This window comes from Scyliorhinus torazame, chromosome 1 (assembly GCF_047496885.1).
Source record: "Scyliorhinus torazame isolate Kashiwa2021f chromosome 1, sScyTor2.1, whole genome shotgun sequence".
In the NCBI taxonomy this organism is placed as follows: Eukaryota; Metazoa; Chordata; class Chondrichthyes; order Carcharhiniformes; family Scyliorhinidae; genus Scyliorhinus; species Scyliorhinus torazame.
The window spans coordinates 378178817-378198033 of NC_092707.1; the positions used below are offsets into that span (position 1 = coordinate 378178817).

The window sequence follows — 19217 nt, forward strand, 5'->3', positions numbered from 1 at the left end:
GGAGGGAGGGAGTGGAGGGAATGAGTGCCAAGAGCTACATCTTGAGGATGCTTGCGAAGTTGATGGATGAGAGGATCTTCGATAAGGTCCCGATGGGTCATGCCCATTGGTCCTTGAGATGAAGGCCGAGGGCTGGGGAGCCACCTCGGGAGATGATTGTGCGCATGCACAAATTCCAGGGTTAGGAAAAGGTTCTGAGGCGGGCCAAGGCAGATTCTGAGGTGGGACTGGGAGGAGAATCGGATTTACCAAGACATTGGGGCTCACTTAGCCAAACGACGGGCAGGGTTCAACAAGACCAAGGCGGCGCTCTTTCGGAGCAAGGTTCATTTTGGAGTGCTGTATCCGGCCACACCTTGGGTGACTTTCCAGGGTAGGGAACATTACTTTTTGATGCCGGAGGAGGTGAATGACTTTGTCAAGGAGCAAGGATTTGGGGAGGGCTAATGTTTGAACTTTTCTATGGATTATGACTTGCTATGTTCATGCCTGTTTTTGTTTGCAATTGGTTTGCGGTCGGTGGTTTTTTTGCACAGGGTGGTTGGATATTGGGGTGAGTCAAAGAGGGGACGGTACGGAGTAAGCACAGTGGAGAATGAGTGGGTTGGATGGGGTCCTTTGTTTGGACCTCCAGGTGGAAGTTGCCATGCTAGCAGGGTATGCTAGTGACGGAAGCGGTGTGGGGGTGGGGGGCTGCAGTGCACCGCCTGAGCGGAGTGGGGTGGGATGGTGACGCGGTTGTTTTTTTTTTAATGGAGGAGGTTGCCAGTTTGGACAGACCCTGGTTAGTGAGAGGACGAATGGTTGGGGGGTGAGGTTTGGGTTAGGTGATGACGGCGGATCTTCGCAGAAAGGGAGATCAGAAACCCCCGATGAGGATTGTAATGTGGAATGTGCACAGGTTAATTCATCTGATTAAATGGTCTTTGGTGTTTGCGCACCTGAAGAGTTTGAGGGCAGATGTAATTTTCCTGCAGGAGACACATCGACAGGTGAAGGATCAGATGTGATTAAGGAAGGAATGGGTGGGGCAGATGTTCCACTTTGTGTTCGCCTCTAAGACGAGAGGGGTTGCGGTACTGTTCAGATTTGTGGTGGCCAGGGAGATATGGGACCCGGGGGTAGGGTTGTGATGGGGAGTGGGGTTTTAGCGGGGGCATTGGTGGTACTAGTGAATGTATACACACCCAACTTGGACAGCGTAGACTTTCATAGATCATAGAATTTACAGCGCAGAAGAAGGCAATTTGGCCCATCGAGTCTGCACCGGCCCATGGAAAGATCACCCTATCTAAGCCCACATCTCCACCCGATCCCCGTGACCCAGTTACCCCATCTAACCTTTTTGGACACTAAGGGCAATTTAGCACGGCCAATCCACCTAACCTGCACATCTTTGGACTGTGGGAGGAAACCGGAACACCCAGAGGAAACCCACGCAGACACGGGGAGAACGTGCAGACTCCGCACAGACACTGACTCAAGCCAGGAATCGAACCTGGGACCCTGGAGCTGTGAAGCAACTGTGCTAACCACTGTGCTGCCATGCCGCTCACTTCATTAAGAAGCTGTTGGTGTCCATCCCGAGCTTGGACTCTCATCAGTTGATTATGGGGGGGCGATTTTAATTCTGTACTGGACCTCAGGGTGGCTAGATCAAGACCCAAATCAATGGCTAGGTTGGGATGGTAAGGGAGTTGTTGGCATTATGGATCTGATGGGGTGGGTCCGTGGAGGTTTAAGCATGCAGGAGAGGGAATTCTCCTTTCCACATGTTCATCAGGTATACTCTCGCATCAATTTCTTTGGTGGGAAAGACGATGCTGTTGGGGTTGTGGGGACACAGTATTGGGGAATCAGAATTTCAGACCATGCGCCTCATTATGTAGATGTGAGGTTTGAGATGGGACGGGGGCAGAGACCAGGGTGGAGGTTTGATTCGTCACTGTTGGCAGATAAAAAGTTTTGTGAACGTGGTATTGGCGATAAATAATTACGCAAGATGTTTGGGGGTTGGTGGGAGGATGGGATTGTTGTTGTTGATATGGGCATTGACATATTCGTTACCGCTTATTGTTTATTGTTGGTGGGTGCAAATTTGGAAGAAAATGTGAAAAAGGAGAATAAAAATATTTTCAAAAAAAGAATTACGCAGAGAGTAATCAACACGGGGAGGCTTCTGTGACCACATTCTGGGAGGCACTGAAGGTGGTGGTTCAGGGGGAAGTTATCTCCTATAAGGCCGACAGGGATAACGTTAAGAGGGAGGAGAGGCCGAGGTTGTTGGAAGTTACTGTAGATGTGCATTGTAGGTATTCAGTAGCCCTGACTAGGGAGTTGTTGGCAGAATGGAAGAAATTGCAGGGCAGTTTGAGCGATTGACAACCTGGAAAGTGGTGGATCAGCTGTGCCGGTTAAGGGGGGTTCAGTATGAGTTTGGGGAAAAGGCTAGTTGCTGCTAGCCCACCAGTTGAGGCAGCAGTGCGGGTAATTGTGCAGGTGAAGGTGGCAGGGGGGGAGGTTTGGTGACAGCGCTGATTATGAGTGAGGTAAAGAAGTGGAAACGTTAACCCTAACATTTTTATTTTCTTTCCTTGCCGAAATAGAGCATTCTACTTGTGAACTTTAGATAATCATCATTTCACCTTTGTTCCTGGAGCTTTCAAATATGCCATCCATCCCATGCACCCCTCCACCTTGAATCATGTAAACAACATTCACTGTAATGTCTCCCAGTTATTATTTTCTTATTTAGCTCATCTTCTATTTCACTGTTTTAAAACTTTATATCCACAACTGCTGATCTTGGCCTTTTAGCTTTTAAAATTAAGCAGACAGTCTGAAAATGACATAAGCTCATTCCAACAGTGGCCAAGAGGCACACTCAGAAGATAATATTATCTCTTTTGACCATGTTAGAACTGAATCATTTTTATGTATGGTGCTAAAAAAGGCAACACATTTGATTGAAGTTGATATCTCTATTGAATTTTAATTCAATCAAGTGACCTGCGAGTGCTCCAGATTAATTTAGCGTATTTAATGTGCCCCACTAAAATCTGGATTTAAGGATTACAACAGCATAAACAATGGTCATTGCTAATGACTTCTGTACTGAACAGCTGGAGCCTTGTTCTGCGGACGGTCCTGCATCAGCTGGATGGTTTGGGCTTGTTGGATAGGGTGATTTCATCCGTACACTAAAATTTGGAACAAGTCCAATTTTAAAAGGCTTTCGGCAGCTTCGGTTAACATCCAGGTCACTGACCAAGATTGTCAGTAACACCCAAATATCGCTAGCTATACAAATCTATCTCTACGTAGATGTGGGTACATCTCTTATTTTAAAACCATTTGGCAAGGTAGAAATTCATTCGGGAAGTAATTTTAATATCTATTATTGGCTAGTTTCTTTAATATCTTTCTAAAAATGTATTGTGTGTGTGTATATAACTGCCATTCCAGTGCATCAGCTACATACTCGGGCATCACTTGTACCTTAGTTTGGAGGTTGAGAGTTCAATTCCCACTCCAGGCATTTGAGCACAAAATTCAGGCTGATACTTTACTGCAATGCTGAGGAAGTGCTGCACTGCCAGAGGTGCTTGCTCTCTTTTGGATGGAAGATTACACTGAAGCACATCTGCCTTATTTAGATGCAAAAGACCTTGCAGCAGAATTTGCAGAAGAGCTAGTTATCCTGATCAATATCTCCCTCAACCAACATTACTTTTTAAAAAAAAAGATTCTCTGCTAATTATCACGTGACTGGGATCTTAGTTTCTTGTGAGATCTTGTAGTGCTCAATCAACCTGTTGCATTTCCTACATTACAACAGTGACTATACTTCAAAAGTACCTTGTTGGCTGTAAAATGCTTTGGGCATCCTGAGGTCACAAAAGGCATTATACAAATGTGAGCATTTATTTTTAAAAGGGAGACTATTCTGCCAATGAATCAGATTCTAGGCCACACAACGTTTGGAAGCTTAAGGAATACTAAGAAATCAAAATTGTGCAGTGGCCAGTCCTTGAATATTGTCAACAGAGAGGAGTTTGTCTGTCCGTGTCTTTTATTTAACTATCATCCCCTTGTGATGTGAAATATATTTTATGTCTCCATCAGACTTTGTTGCACTCTGGTGATTCCTGCAATGCTCATGATTTTGGTAACTTATTAAACAGGTGTGTGGGTAGCAAGTGTTTTCCGGAAAAGGCTAATCTGGCTGCTTAGCACTAAGCTATATAATGTTGGTTCTGTGACAAATGGACTGGCAACCCAAATCTGGTAATCAGAGTCACTTAAAAGTCAGGGCTGAGGAAGTTATTTTGCCATAAAACTTTAAACCTGAAGCTCCCACCTTAAATCTATGACATTAGCTTCCAATGCAGTACAGCTAAGATAAAAGCAAATTACTGCACATGCTGGAATCTGAAGCAAAAGAGAAAATGCTCAAAAATCTCAGCAGGTCTGACAGCCTTTGTAGAGAGAGAACAGAGCTAACATTTTGAGTCTGGATGACTCTTCATTAAAGTGTCAGCAGCTCTGCTCTCTCTCCACAAACGCTGTCAGACCTGCTGAGAGTTCCCATCATTTTCTATTTTTGTACAGCTAAGAGTTTGAGCTGTAGGACTATAACACTGATCTTCCAAGATGAAATTTCTCCCGCCCGCCCCATATCCACGCATTTTTCTTAGGATGTACTACTGACGCAATTAGCTGACGGGTTCTTCATTTCAGTAGATCTCACTGGACAACATTCTTCAAGTATTTGCTTTATACTATCTTTTTAATCCACTTTCATTTCTGATCTCATCTAAGAAAACAATGAGCACATAATAGCAATATAACAATTCGAATCCAAGTGTAAACAAGGTGGTGTCTAAATTGGTATGCCAAGTCTGATTAGCAGTAACTAAAATGAGTTTATTTTGCTTTTGTTATGAATCTCATCACTTTTAAATTTAATATTGGCAGCAGCCAAGTGACGCTAAAACTGGAATAAATGTAGATTAATAAATATCCAGCAAATATCCATTCTCATTTTCAGATATTGGAACAATTAGGTGTCTTGGATGTCTTTCGAAAATAGGCACATATTAAAGAACTGCTAAAAGATGTTCAATAGGGGCGGCACGGTGGTACAGTGGTTAGCACTGCTGCCTCAGCGCCGAGATCCCAGGTTTGATCCCGGCCCTGGGTCACTATCCGTGTGAAGTTTGCACATTCTCCCCATGTTTTCATAGAATTTACAGTGCAGAAGGAGGCCATTCGGCCCATCGAGTCTGCACCGGCTCTTGGAAAGAGCACCCTACCCAAGGTCAACACCTCCACCCAATCCCCATAACCCAGTAACCCCACCCTTCACTAAGGGCAATTTTGGACACTAAGGGCAATTTAGCATGGCCAATCCACCTAACTTGCACATCTTTGGACTGTGGGAGGAAACCGGAGCACCCGGAGGAAACCCACGCACACACGGGGAGGATGTGCAGACTCCGCACAGACAGTGATCCAAGCCGGAATCGAACCTGGGACCCTGGAGCTGTGAAGCAATTGTGCTATCCACAAGGCTACCGTGCTGCCCCTTTTTGCGTGGGTTTCGCCCGCACAACCCAAAGATGTGCCAGGTAGGTGGATTGGCCACGCTAAATTGTCCCTTAATTGGAAAAAATGAATTGGGTACTCTAAATTTTTAAAAAAATATGTTCAATATACAACATATCAAAACTATCCAAATACACGAGTAAACTGCACAGGTTAATTACATTTGAGTAAGGTGTTTCCTCTGAAATGAGACGCACTAATCTACGTGCTGGTTTTGTTGGCCTGTCTAACTTACGAGATTTTAAGTATTTTGAAAGACAAGAAATAATAGTGGGGGGGGGGTTGCATTTTGCACTTTTTAGTGTAAACCGAAAATGCTGGAAATGTCTAAAATTGAAAGACCAAACTGGTTCAAAAACAGAAATTACTGGACAAAGGGTCATCCAAACTCAAAACGTTAGCTACCTTCTCTCTCCACAGATGCTATGATGTGGACATGTCTACATTGGACTGGGGTGAGCACAGTAAAGAAGTCTTACAACACCAGGTTAAAATCCCAACAGGTTTATTTCGAACAGCTATGCCCTGAAGGTTAGTGATTCGAAACAAACCTGTTGGACTTTAACTTGGTGTTGTAAGACTTCTTACTGCCTCCACAGATGCTGTCAGACCTATTGAGATTGTCCAATATTTTCTGTTTTGGTTTCAGATTCCAGCATCCGCAGTAATTCACTTTTATAGACCAAGCTGGTTAATGTATTGGGTGTAAATTTTGATAATGTAATTTCTGTTGACCGGTCTCGCCTTCATATTCTAATTGAATTGGTGTACTTTTACAGAACTTGTGTTTTCAGACCAGATTTGTAACATCTTTTTTAAACGAGCTTTGTTTTCATTCTCTTTAGGCTGGTTCTGTACATGTCCGGATCAGGAGAGATGCGAATGAGCAGTTGGTGCTGGCCCACGTGACCAATCGCCTATCCACACTTGTGAAAACTTTAGCTGTTCAGATTTTTAAAGATGATTGGGTTAGGCCAATGTCAGGGTCGATCCCGAGCAGCATATTGAATCCCTTGGATCACAGTAATGTTCCAACAGTTTCAGCTGTCAAATCCTTGGACGAAATGAACCCTACCACCTCTACCCCAGCAAAACCAACCAGTCCTCCCCCTGAATTTTCCTTCAACACGCCAGGCAAAAACATCAACCCGGTCATCCTACCTACTGCTCCATCAACTAGACCTTATGGCCCAGGACTCAATTATGGAGTTGTTTCATATGGAGGCACTTTTAATCAGGGCATTGGAAGACCTGGAATGGGAATGACTCAGGGATTCAGAACTGGATTGACTAGTATTCCAAGTAGATATGGAGCAGACACTCAAGGACATGTTAACCAATTCAGGTCATAAGTACGCAATAGTGGTACGTGATGCAAAGGTGTGCTTCAAGTTGATTCCTCTTAAACTAAAAAGTATAGCTGAGGAAGGTTTTTAACTGTGGAACGTATAATTTTGTGTTATTACCTCAATATAGTTAAATGGGATCTTTCCTGGACCAGTCATATTTTGGTTTCTTAAGATTTTTGCCTTTAATCATGCATTTACAATACTGCAAATATACCTAAAGTGTGTTACACTAAAACACCAATGTAATCTGCTTTTTTTAAATGTATGTATCCTTTCCAAAGTGCTTTAAAAAATCACTTGACTGGGATTATGTTTTTTACCAAGGATGGTCAGGAGACTTCCTAATGTACTTGTCTCTAGATCTGACCACCAGGCTGTAAAGATAGTGTCCTACTGAGGAATCAATGGACCTCCTCACTCCTAATACTGTTCTCCTGACCATCTAATAGTTCAGATGAGATCAGAAATCTGCCATTTTGGGAACCATGGTCTATGAATGGGCAGGGCTCTGCGTCACTTTGGAATGTTATTTTTCAAGTGACCTCTATGAGATATGTAAAAACCTTTTTCTCAGCACCACAGCAGCTCAGTCAGTGATTGCCTTGTGATGCCAGTTTGGCACCTTGTGGATCAGTTTCACAGTAGGTACTGTAATAAGCACTGCAACACTGACATTGACGGCACCGATGTAGATGTCGACCATTTGAAGGCATGTGTAAGACATATTAATTCAGCTAAGGAAACAACAATCTTATTGTCAATTTTTGGCAAGTCACGTTTTAACCTCTGCATCCACTTCTCAACAAAGGGTGTGATTATTGCTTTCAGTGTTAATGAATATATATTTGCTTTGGAGACAAACCAGTCTTCCATTAAGATGAATGGATTGACTTCATTTTATGGATAGACTGGTCTGTTTAGCTGTATTGTTGAACCCAGGGTCTCCATGCATTATTTACAGCAGTTTCTTCAGGTATTTGAGTATAAATAGTCATTTTGGATTGTGCTGCCTGGTTATATTCATTATAGGGACTGGGCTGTCACTGTTGATATCCTTTGAATAAAATCCCCATTCCTGTGTTATGAGAAACAAACTGTATAGCAGATCCTTTTGTTCAGAACTTTTCTAGAGAAATGTATGAAAAATATTTTGTATTGAAAGTACAACATTTGTTGTTACAAGTATATGTGGCTGGATTCTCTGCCACGCCGCATCACCTTTCTGCCCCGACCCTCCGGCGGGATTCTCCGTTACGCCGGCCGGTCATTGGGGTTTCCCATTGTGGGGCAGCCCCACGCCATCGGGAATCCCCTGGGCGCTGGCAAAACGGAGAATCCCGCCGGCGGAGAATCCAGCCCCGGTGTAGCTTGCACTATTAATATAGGTGTGAAGTGTTTGGCATCAAATGTACAAAATCAGATTTCTAAAACAAAAAGCTGGCTCAGTTGTCAGTTGTAACAGAATCAGATTCAGTCTGACGTGAACATGTTGAAGGCCTGTATGTTTTGGAATGTACAATTAAATTGACCAGTGAAGTAAAAGGTCAAAATGAAAAATAACATGAGCAGCAGTAAATTTGTGCTGATTTGTATTTGATGCTGTATTAATATAATGTTTTTAAAAAGAATCCATTTTGTCCAAGAATACTTGTGTTCTTAAATTAGGAATAACTGTTAAAGGTGGGTTATTTTCAACCACATTCCCAGTGAAGTTTCAGGAGCCACTACACCAAGTATTGTACACACGCAATGAAACACCGATTTGGAAGAGCCCACCTTTCTACAATAATAATAATCTTTATTGTCACAAGTGGGCTTACATTAACACGGCAAAGAAGTGACTGTGAAAATCCCCTGGTCGCCACATTACGGCGCCTGCTCGGGTACACAAAGGGAGATTTCAGAATGTCCAAATTATCTAACAGCACGTCTTTCAGGACTTTTGGGAGGAAACCGGAGCACCCGGAGGCAACCCATGCAGAGACGGGGAGAACGTACAGACTCCGCACAGACAGTGACCCAAGCCGGGAATCGAACCTGGGACCCTGGCGCTGTGAAGCAACAGTGCTAACCACTGTGCTGCCTAATCACACTCTCTAACTCAATGGTTCTCAAACCTTTTCAGCTAGGGATCACTTAGTCCGGGCAAATGGCACTGCAGATCATCTGTCCATCCCATCCATTTCACTTGCCACCACAAAAACCTCATGAGAATTGTTGGGAAGATGGCACTGCATTTGATGAGACACCAGTAGTGAGCTGATGCCTGGTTCCAAGCTGGAGAGCTTATCTCAGACCAGACTCCACGTACCACCGGTTCCTCATTTTTTTTTTTTTCCAACCCCGTAAGTGTTGAAAATCCAATCTCTCAATTGTATGTTGCAACAGTTACATAAATCTTGTTTCTAAAACTAAGTTAGCATGCTTCTGAGAACTCTCGCTGCATCCGTGGGAACTGGTTTGGTTGTGTGAAGTTTCCCGAGCCGTGTTATTTAGGGCCAGCTCGCAGACCACCTGGAGGGTCCTCGCGGACTACCAGTGATGCACAAACCAAACTTTGAGAACCGCTGCTCTAACTGAACCAAATCCTAATCTAAGCATCACACACATCACCAGAACCACTTATTTCCACCTTCAAATAATTGCCCACTTCTACCTACTTCCCACTCCACTGCTGAAGCTTTTATGCCTGCCTTTGCCATACTGTACTTTAATGATTACTTGGCTGATCACCCTTAACTCCAACTTGTTGATAACTGCTCAAATATCCTATTCTGCACGCACTCCCAGTTTCCCAATCCTTCTCCTCTCTGCCCCCACCCCAAAGTCTTCCATTCAAAATTAATGTTCTCATCATTATGTTCTCATCCAAAGATGTGCAGGTTTGGTGGGTTTACGGGGATAAGGTGGGAGAATGGGCCTTGGTGGGGTGCTCATTCAGAGGATTGGTGCAGACTCCTGCACCAATTTTAACCTTCTGCACTGTAAATGCTATGATAATCTATGACTCGATGGGCCAATTTGCCTCCTTCTGAACTGTATGGATTCTATGGATCATTAATCGCTCCAAGGCCTGTTCCACCCTATTACTTCAATCTCCTTCAGTCCAAATCCCTTCCCAATGTTTCTCTGTCTCTTTCCCTTTCTCAACCCCAGCATTGGCGGCACAACCTTCAATTGTCTCAGTCCTGCTCCCTCCCCAAATCATCTCCCCTGTGAAGATCTCTCCCAAAGCTCATCTTTTTAATCACCCCTCTTAATCCATTATTCCAACAGAGTATTTAGACTGATACCCGACAAATGGTCAATTGGTTGGTGAGGGATGAAACCTGAAGAGGAAAAACAAATGATTCCAGAGCAATCCATTGGTATATTTTAAAATAATACTTGAGCTTTAATGCAAATTTAAATGTTGCCTTTTTAAAATAATAAATTGAACATCATGGGGCAATTTTAACCTAACTCATCGAGTCTGAAACCAACAGAATCGAACAGAACACTAGTTTTAAACCTCATCCAATGTCTGTTCACTTGGCAAAATTTAATTGAGCCTGGCGGAGCCATGGGGGGGGGGGGGGGGGGGGGTGGCAGGAATCCCCATGTTGCATTCCCAGTGTTGGCAAACTGGCCCCAATTAAGCTTGGGAAGGGAAGATCACTATGCAAGAATTCCACCTGCCAGTGGTGGGGCTGATGGTGGGAGAGGTGGCGTGAGCTACAGGGGAGGGAGGTCGGAGAGGTGGCGTGAGCTACAGGGGAGGGAGGTCAGCAGCAAGAGCAGAGAGATGGTACTGGTCCCTCCCCTTCCCAAGGCCAGGTCCTTGCCTTTGAATGATGAACCTTCCCCACCTGAGCCTGCAAGCAAACGTGCATGAGAGAACCTGTCCACTGTATTCCTGCCACAAACTTAATTGGTATGGAGGTGGGAAGCAATGGGGTCCCCATTCCCTGCCCACCGAACTCACCATGAGGCAAAGCATTAAATACTGCCTCAGGAGAGAAGAACAAAAGACTAAAGTTGGAGGAATAAATAGAGAGTCAGGGAGGGAGTTTTTCATGGGGCTAAAGGAGATAGCGACCGGCTGTCCCTGGAGAGGGAGCATGTGGTGTCCACGGGCACCATCATGGCTTTCTTGCTGGGTGGGCACCGCAGGGCCTGGGGTGCTTCATTGACTACCTTAATCACATTTCAGTTTAGTCTCATTTGATTTTGCTTAAGGCAGTATCCCTTTAAGGGATGGTCCCTTTTAATTTGTGCCTGAGTTTGTTTAATTTAGTTAATTTGGTTCAATTAAAATAGTTGTGGAGACTTGAAGGCCTGATCTGCACTTTGGGGCTCCTCTCCATCCCACCATCGCCATATCCTTATCAGCCCACCTTGAAGTTACTGAAGTTCCGAAGCAGGTCAGAGGCATCAGAGGACGCCATGGAAGATGGTGCCAGCACATGGTGAAGTCACTGAAGTTCCATGAAGATCCAAAGCAGCAGCGAAGTCAATGCTGCTGTGTGGAGGCCTCCCACCTTCTGAGAACTGCTTCACAGTGTAAGCACGTACATGATGACCCATCCACCATGCACGTGTTCCTTCAGGTAGCTGTAGGCCTCCAGCATCTTCTCCATGTTCTGGACCCAGTGAAATTTCCCCACTGGCACAACGGAAAATTGTGGTGTGTGTGTGGGGGCAAAGAACCTACTGTAAATTCACACTGGCATCCAACCAATTCTGGGCCTCGCGCTGAATTGATCCCGCTGGTGAGGGCATGGGTGAATTCCGACCATAAGCAATCTGGGCATCCAAAGCTATTTTCAAAATGGCAGTCCAAGTGACCTCACTTCTTATATTTCCTAGTCATTATATCTTACCCTCAAACAAAATCCATGATTTAAAAAGGTGAGACTTGGAAAGCTGCATGAACAACCTTCTCAGAAGGTTGTTAACATAATATTTTAGGGTTTTGTTGCCCTTAGCCCTGTACAACAATAACTGATTCAGACATCATATTTACTGAATTCTGAAAACAGACAAATTCAGGTCATTGCACTCTCATAATCACCAGCTTTGTTTAACCCTTCACCCAACCACAGTAAAGGCTTCAGCTGAAAGGGAAAAAATGTTTTCTACTGATGGTAATGGGTTAATAGGTTCAGTGCACTCTGATAATCACCAGCATTGTTTAATACTGAAGCTGATTTGCACACAGCACGGGTAACAGCTGCAAGTTCCAGTATTCCGAATGTTTATGTGCCAGCCCTCCCACTGTTAATGTGTTAGCACGTTGTCGCTCAATGACCCATTTGACATTGCACAACACTGTTGTCATGTGTGTGTTCACATCAAGTGAACTGAAATGCAAAGTTCAATGGGATTAGTACGGCAATTTTCAGACCAATAAAATGCATTCATATTAAGGATCATGATGCATTTATACACTGGAGATTTTCAAAAATCTGTTATACACATGATGACAGTTTTACAAATAAGGATCATATATATGAGTCCTTGTATTTTAGTTCTGGCTACAAAATTGTTTCACTTGAATTGATCAATGCTGACAATGTGGCCCACCTATTGTAGTAATCGCTGTTCGAGCATTGCCACACTTTGTATGTTAAAAATCTGCAGTACTTGTGTTTTGGGGACTCTGTGCTGCCAATGGATCCCAAGGATCTTTCTCGAGCAACACATATGAAGAGACCATCCGACAGCGGGCAGCAGTGAGAAGTGACTGAGGAGGATTCTGGGAGAAGTCGGCTCGCTCACTACAATGGAGAAGGGAATCGGGGAGAACCCAGGGGGCGATTCTCCCAAATGGAGCCCAAGTGTTCGCGCCATCGTGAACGCTGTCACGTTTCATGATGGCGTGAACTGGGCCCGGGTACGACCTATTCTGTCCCCCACAGGGGGCCAGCATGGCACTGGAGTGGTTCACGCCGCTCCAGCCTCCTTTCCCGGCGCCAAATGGGCGCCGCGCCTACCTGCGCATGCGCGGGGGACTTCTTTAGCGCGCCAGCCCCGACTCAACATGGCGTCGGTGATCAGGGGCCGACCGCGCAGGAAAGTAGGCCCGGTGGGGGGGGGGGGGGGAGGCCGGCCCACCGATTGGTGGGCCCCGATCGCAAGCCAGCCCCCATTGGAGGGCCCCCCCCGGTGAAGGAGCCCCCCCCCACAGGCCGCACCCCGACCATCCGCCCAGAGTTCCTGCCGGCAGCGACCAGGGGTGAACGGCGCCGGCGGGACTCTGTCGTATCCGCGTGGCTACTCGAGCCGGAGAATCGGCGGCCCCTGCCGATTCCAGCAGCCGGCGCTTTGCTAAACGCGCCGGCGCAAATGGCGCCGATTCTCCGCACCTCCGAGAATCGGGGCTTCGTGGCGCAGTTGCGGCGATTCTCCAGTCCGGCACGGGACTCGGAGAATCGCCCCCCCAGTGTCAAAGAACAGTAAAGCCCCAAACATTGCATTGCTTTAATGTTTGAAACAGCAGAGCTGGACTTCCTGTGAGGGGGGCATGTGCTGAGCGGACGCAGAGAAGGTGGCTCTCCTCCGGGAACTCAGGAAAACGGCATTCTTAACACGAAAATAGCCCAGCAAACTGGAAGCACAGGAGGCAACAATCAGGGACCAAGAAAAAGCGGTGACCAACCAGAGTGACCGAATAGCCTCCCTGGAAACAGAAATGGCAAGGTTGGTGACGCAAGGTACACTGAAGGGGAAGGTCAAGGACCAGGAGAACCGGTTGCACCGCCAGAATCTCTATCGTGGGCCACCAGAGGGCATCAAGGGCAGAAACCCCACAGAATATGTGGCCCAAATGCTGGGTAACCTGGTGAGAAGGGAAGATAGACAGCGCCCACAGGTCACTCTGGCCAAAACTTAAAGCCGGGGAGCAGCCAAGAGCCATAATAGCTAAGCTGCACCAGTACCAGGCTCGGGAGACGATCCTGAACTGGGCAAGGTGCATTCGGTCCAGCCAGTGGGGAGGCCATTCAATCCGAGTTTACCAAGACATTGGGGCAGCCCTGGCAAAGTGCTGGACTGAATTTAATACATCCAAGGCGGCCTTCTACACGAGTGGGGTGTGATTTGGGATGCTGTACCTGGCCAATCTGTGGGTAACCTTCAAGGGAAGGAATTTTACTTCACCGCGCTGGCCGAGGCGGACGAGTTTGTGCGCAGACACGAGTTGGGCAGGCAGCAACAACGTCGCCCAATAGTGACGACAAACTTGTTTCAAAAAGAAAGACATTTGCACGGGACAGAACTGCCTTGCTTTCGACCTAGATTTAAGTACCAGGAAGGAGGGGGTGAGAGCGGAGAGGTGCAGAAGCAACACATGAAATTATTTGAATCTGGGTTCTGCTTCTCATATGTAGTTTTCCACACCACACAGCAATCTGTTTAGTATGCTAACATTATAGATTCTTAGTCTTGTGGCCTATTGTGAATTTGTATTTTTTTTCCAGGCTCTTGGCTGGTGCTTTTACAATTTGTCTACATTTTTCAATTCAGTGTTGCTTAGTCGTAGTGCTGCTCCATCCAACCCCTCATCATTTATAATAGATATTATCTTAGTCTTGATCTTGTTAAAGGGTGGTGACACTTTGCCAGTGAAGTGGAGATGATGGGCAAACTTGGGGCTCATCCTCATGGCCATCTCATAGATCTCATAGAATCTCATAGAAATTACAGTGCAGAAGGAGGCCATTCAGCCCATCAAGTCTGCACCGGCTCTTGGAAAGAGCACCCTACCAAGGTCCACACCTCCATCCTATCCCCATAACACAGTAGCCCCACCCAACACTAAGGGCAATTTTGGACACTAAGGGCAATTTAGCATGGCCAATCCACCTACCCTGCACATCTTTGGACTGTGGGAGGAAACGGAGCACCTGGAGGAAACCCACGCACACACGGGGAGAATGTGCAGACTCCGCACAGACAGTGACCCAAGCCGGGAATCGAACCTGGGACCCTTGAGCTGTGAAGCAATTGTGCTATCCACAATGCTACCGTGCTGCCCCTGTTTGGGAGGTGGACAATCTGATGGTCTGAGTGACCAACTTGCCTCTGGATTGTGTTTTCCCTAACTAGAAATGTAGCACTAATCTGGGATGCAAGGAATTTGGGGTTCAGGGAGAAACTGTAGAAAATCATTTACCTCCTAAATTAAGTGTTCAAAAGAATGAGCAAGACATCTACTTCAATAATGGACAATGAGTGACACAGCATGTATTTGCTTTGTGACCTTCAAAAGCTATTAACCAGCACAGAATGAAAATTAAGACAATGCCGCAATCTGCAGTAAAAGGAAGAGACCACTTTACATCAGCACTAGCCTCTAGGATAGAGCAGCAAACATGCTGATTGAACTGGTGCCAACAGCCTGTTAACAGCTTAAATCACACTGACAGGGAAATCTGATGCTGTCATGTTTCATGAAGTAAAACATGTCTAGAATTCATGCTTTTAAACACAATCACAGCATCTGCACACTACCAATTACAAATGTTTTGAAATTTGCAGAAAAGGCAAAAAAAAACCAAAGGTCATGCCCGACTTTGCTAATAGCCAATTGGCACATATTTTGTAGCTCATGTTAAATCAATTAAGTATCACTTTTTGGACACCATAATGATTTTTACTGAAACTCCAAAATACATTGTTTTCTTTTTTCTAATGTTACAAAGGGTTAAAAGCATAGAAACCAACAGTACATTAACACTTATTTTTTATTTTAAAAAAAATAATTTTTTTATTAAAGGTTTTCATAAAATATCAATAACAAAATGAGGGGGAAAAACCCAACAGGGTTAAGTACAAAACACAATCTAAAAAAAGCAACCCCCCAAACCCCCCCCCCCCCCCCCCCCGCCCCTGTACATAAATAATAAATTAACATTAACACCCCAACTTAAAACAATAGGTGTATACACCCCCTCAGACCCTCCAGTGTAAATAACATAAACAAAAATAAAGTAAACCCCCCCCCCCCCCTCCCCTGAGCTGCTGCTGCCATTGACCAATGTCTATCGTTCTGCCAGAAAGTCTAAGAACGGTTGCCACCGCCTAAAGAACCCTTGTACCGCCCTCTCAAGGTGAATTTCACCCTCTCCAATTTAATGAACCCTGCCATATCGCTGATCCAGTATTCCATGCTTGGGGTCCTTGCATCCTTCCACTGAAGAAGAATCCTTCGCTGGGCTACCAGGGACGCAAAGGCCAGAATTCCGGCCTCTTTCACCTCCTGCACTCCCGGCTCCTCTGCCACCCCAAATATTGCGAGCCCCCAGCCCGGTCTGACTCTGGATCCTACCATCCTCGACACCATCCTCGCTACGCCCTTCCAAAATTCCTCCAGCACTGGGCATGCCCAGAACATATGGGTGTGATTTGCTGGGCTCCCTGAGCACCTAACACACCTGTCCTCACCCCCAAAGAACAGGAACAAAAACCTTGGGAGCACTGTCATTTTGATTGACTGCACCCTACCTGCCAGGGACAGCGGAAACGCGTCCCACCTCTTGAACTCCTCCTCCATTTGCTCCACCAGCCTTGTAAAGTTAAGACTATGCAGGGCCCCCCAGCTCCTGGCCACCTGGACCCCCAAATATCTGAAGCTCCTCTCCGCCCTTTTTAGTGGGAGCTCGCCAATCCCCCTCTCCTGGTCCCCTAGCTGAACTACGAACAGCTCGCTCTTCCCCATATTGAGCTTGTACCCCGAAAAGTCCCCGAATTCCCTAAGGATCCTCATTACCTCTGGCATTCCTCCCACCGGGTCCGCCACACACAGCAGCAGGTCGTCCGCATAAAGCAACACCCTATGCTCCTCCCCACCCCGCACCAACCCCCTCCAGTTCCTCGTCTCTCTCAGTGCCATAGCCAGGGGTTCAATCGACAGTGCGAAGAGCAGGAGGGACAGGGGACACCCCTGTATGGTCCCTCGGTGCAACCGAAAGTATTCGGACCACCACCTATTTGTGGCCACACCCGCCATCGGGACCTCATACAACAGCCTAACCCACCTGACAAACCCCTCCCCAAACCCGAACCTCTTCAGCACCTCCCACAGGTACCCCCACTCTACCCTATCGAAGGCTTTCTCAACGTCCATCGCCACCACTATCTCCGCCTCCCCCTCCCTCGCCGGCATCATGATAACGTTCAAAAGCCTCCGCACATTCGTGTTCAACTGTCTCCCCTTCACAAATCCCGTCTGGTCTTCATGGATGATCTGCGGCACACAATCCTCAATCCTCGTGGCTAAGACCTTCGCCAGCACCTTGGCATCTACATTTAGCAAGGAAATCGGTCTGTAAGACCCACATTGCAGGGGATCCTTGTCCCGCTTCAGGATCAAGGAGATCAGTGCCCGGAACATTGTCGGGGGTAACCTGCCCCCCTCCCTTGCCTCATTAAAGGTCCTAACTAACAGCGGGCCCAACAGGTCCATATATTTTTTTATAGAACTCGACCGGGAAACCGTCCGGTCCCGGTGCCTTCCCCGCCTGCATACTTCCTATCCCTTTGATCAGCTCCTCCAGCCCAATCGGGGCCCCCAGTCCCACCACCAGTCCCTCTTCCACCTTTGGAAACCTCAATTGGTCCAGGAAGCGGCCCATCCCTCCCTCCTCCCGTGGGGGCCTGGATCGGTACAATTCCTCGTAGAGGTCCCTGAAGACCCCATTGATGCCAACCCCACTCCGCACCACACTCCCTCCCCTGTCCTTAACTCCCCCAATCTCCCTAGCTACATTAACACTTATGAGGTACGATGGCTTGGAAGGATTCTCACTCTTTGAGGAAAAATACTATAATGTATTAATACACTCTGCCATGTAAGTAATCCATTGTAAGAGAATGATTGAAACAAAGATCAGTTAATCCAGCCACAAAGTATGAAAAAAGAACCGGCCATTTGACCCATCGACTCTAATACGTTCACAGTTCAGCTACAATTAGTCTCATCAAGAACTCCATACCAAATCTGCAAAATGTCTTTCTTTCTAAAACTTGCTGAGCAAAGCACTGTGGTGGATATACTGGGAGGAGGAATTCAACTTTGGTTTTGCCAGTCTTTGGGAGTAAAATAGATATTGAGAAGAAAAATGTTCAGGTCATGTTCCCCACGTCTGCTCTCTGACTCTCACTCACTTGCCTTGGTGTTAATGACAAGATTCAGATCTTCTCAAATTCTACTTCTCATTTGGAGTTTAACTGTTGCCCTGCATTAGATAATAAAGTCCACCCTCTCACACCTTTGTGAACAGGCCATGTAAGAAAAAAGATATTTTTGAAACAACTGCAATGCCATTTTTGTTTTTTAGCGATTGCAGTATTTCCCAGACCAGGCAGTAGCTTCCTCAAGAGCTAAATGAAGCTCTCTGAGCCCTCTGCTGAATTTTGTCAGGGGCAGTATTCAGTGATGTGAATCATTGATTAGGGTGCACCAGAGGTACAATCCGGGTTCCCTGTAAGGTCCCACCTGCGCCAATTTGCTGCACAGAGGCCTTGGCCAGTGTGGAAACAGTTGGGTGCCCAATGTTGGTGTGGCAGGTTGAAGCCAGGGCTGTGGGACCTGTGATGAGGAAGTGTTTTTTAATGGTGGCGTTTTGGTTCCATTCCTGCTGCCACAGGGCATCTGCTGTTATTTCTCGGCATGGTGGTCTTAACCATACAGGCTGGCATGGTAGGCAGGCAGCAGGTGGATTGGTAAGGTCTTGTTTAGCAGCAGACTTGCATTGATGTAAACTTTCTTGCTGCAATCTTCTGCCTTATGTGAGGGGGAGGACTGGAAGCAAGTTTAGTGGAGTTGATTGAAGGATACCCAAGGTGATATGCATTGAGCTGGGTATCCACAAGGCTGGTAAGGGATGAGTTGTACCATTCTGATGAACAGTACTCTGCAGTCGCATGTACAATGGCAAGAGTTGAGGTCCTCGATGTTTGAGAGTCTGCACTCCGTGAAGAGCCAGAAAGTTTGCTGAGGAGGTTGCTTCACGTTTTAATCTTTGGTACTGTCTTGCTCAGATGTTTTTTGAGTGTCAGTCATGGGTAACACCAAGATAAACAAGATTGTTCATGATTCCGCCTCTTGTCATTCAAAGAGATGTTGAGTTGCCTCTTCGCACTGACATTGTGGATGTACTTAGGACTGTTTTGTTGCTGCTGGGCTGAAGGGGTCATGTCTTACAGTAGTTGGCCAGCTTTGCAACACTGTTGTTTATGTTGCCTCTAGTCCGAGCCTGAGAGGCACAGCAGATACCA

General features: G+C 46.2%; 1 protein-coding gene across 3 annotated transcripts in view; it reads left to right on the forward strand.

The window, feature by feature from the left end:
- slc30a6 (solute carrier family 30 member 6) overlaps positions 1 to 8584 on the forward strand; it is a 227985-nt gene extending 219401 nt beyond the window's left edge. For all 3 annotated transcript variants that reach the window (XM_072511928.1, XM_072511935.1, XM_072511945.1), the window contains one exon: positions 6453 to 8584. In XM_072511928.1, coding sequence (XP_072368029.1) covers positions 6453 to 6959 — 507 coding nt within the window. In that variant the 3' untranslated portion in view covers positions 6960 to 8584. The remainder of the gene's footprint in view (positions 1 to 6452) is intronic.
- Positions 8585 to 19217: the final 10633 nt, after the last annotated feature.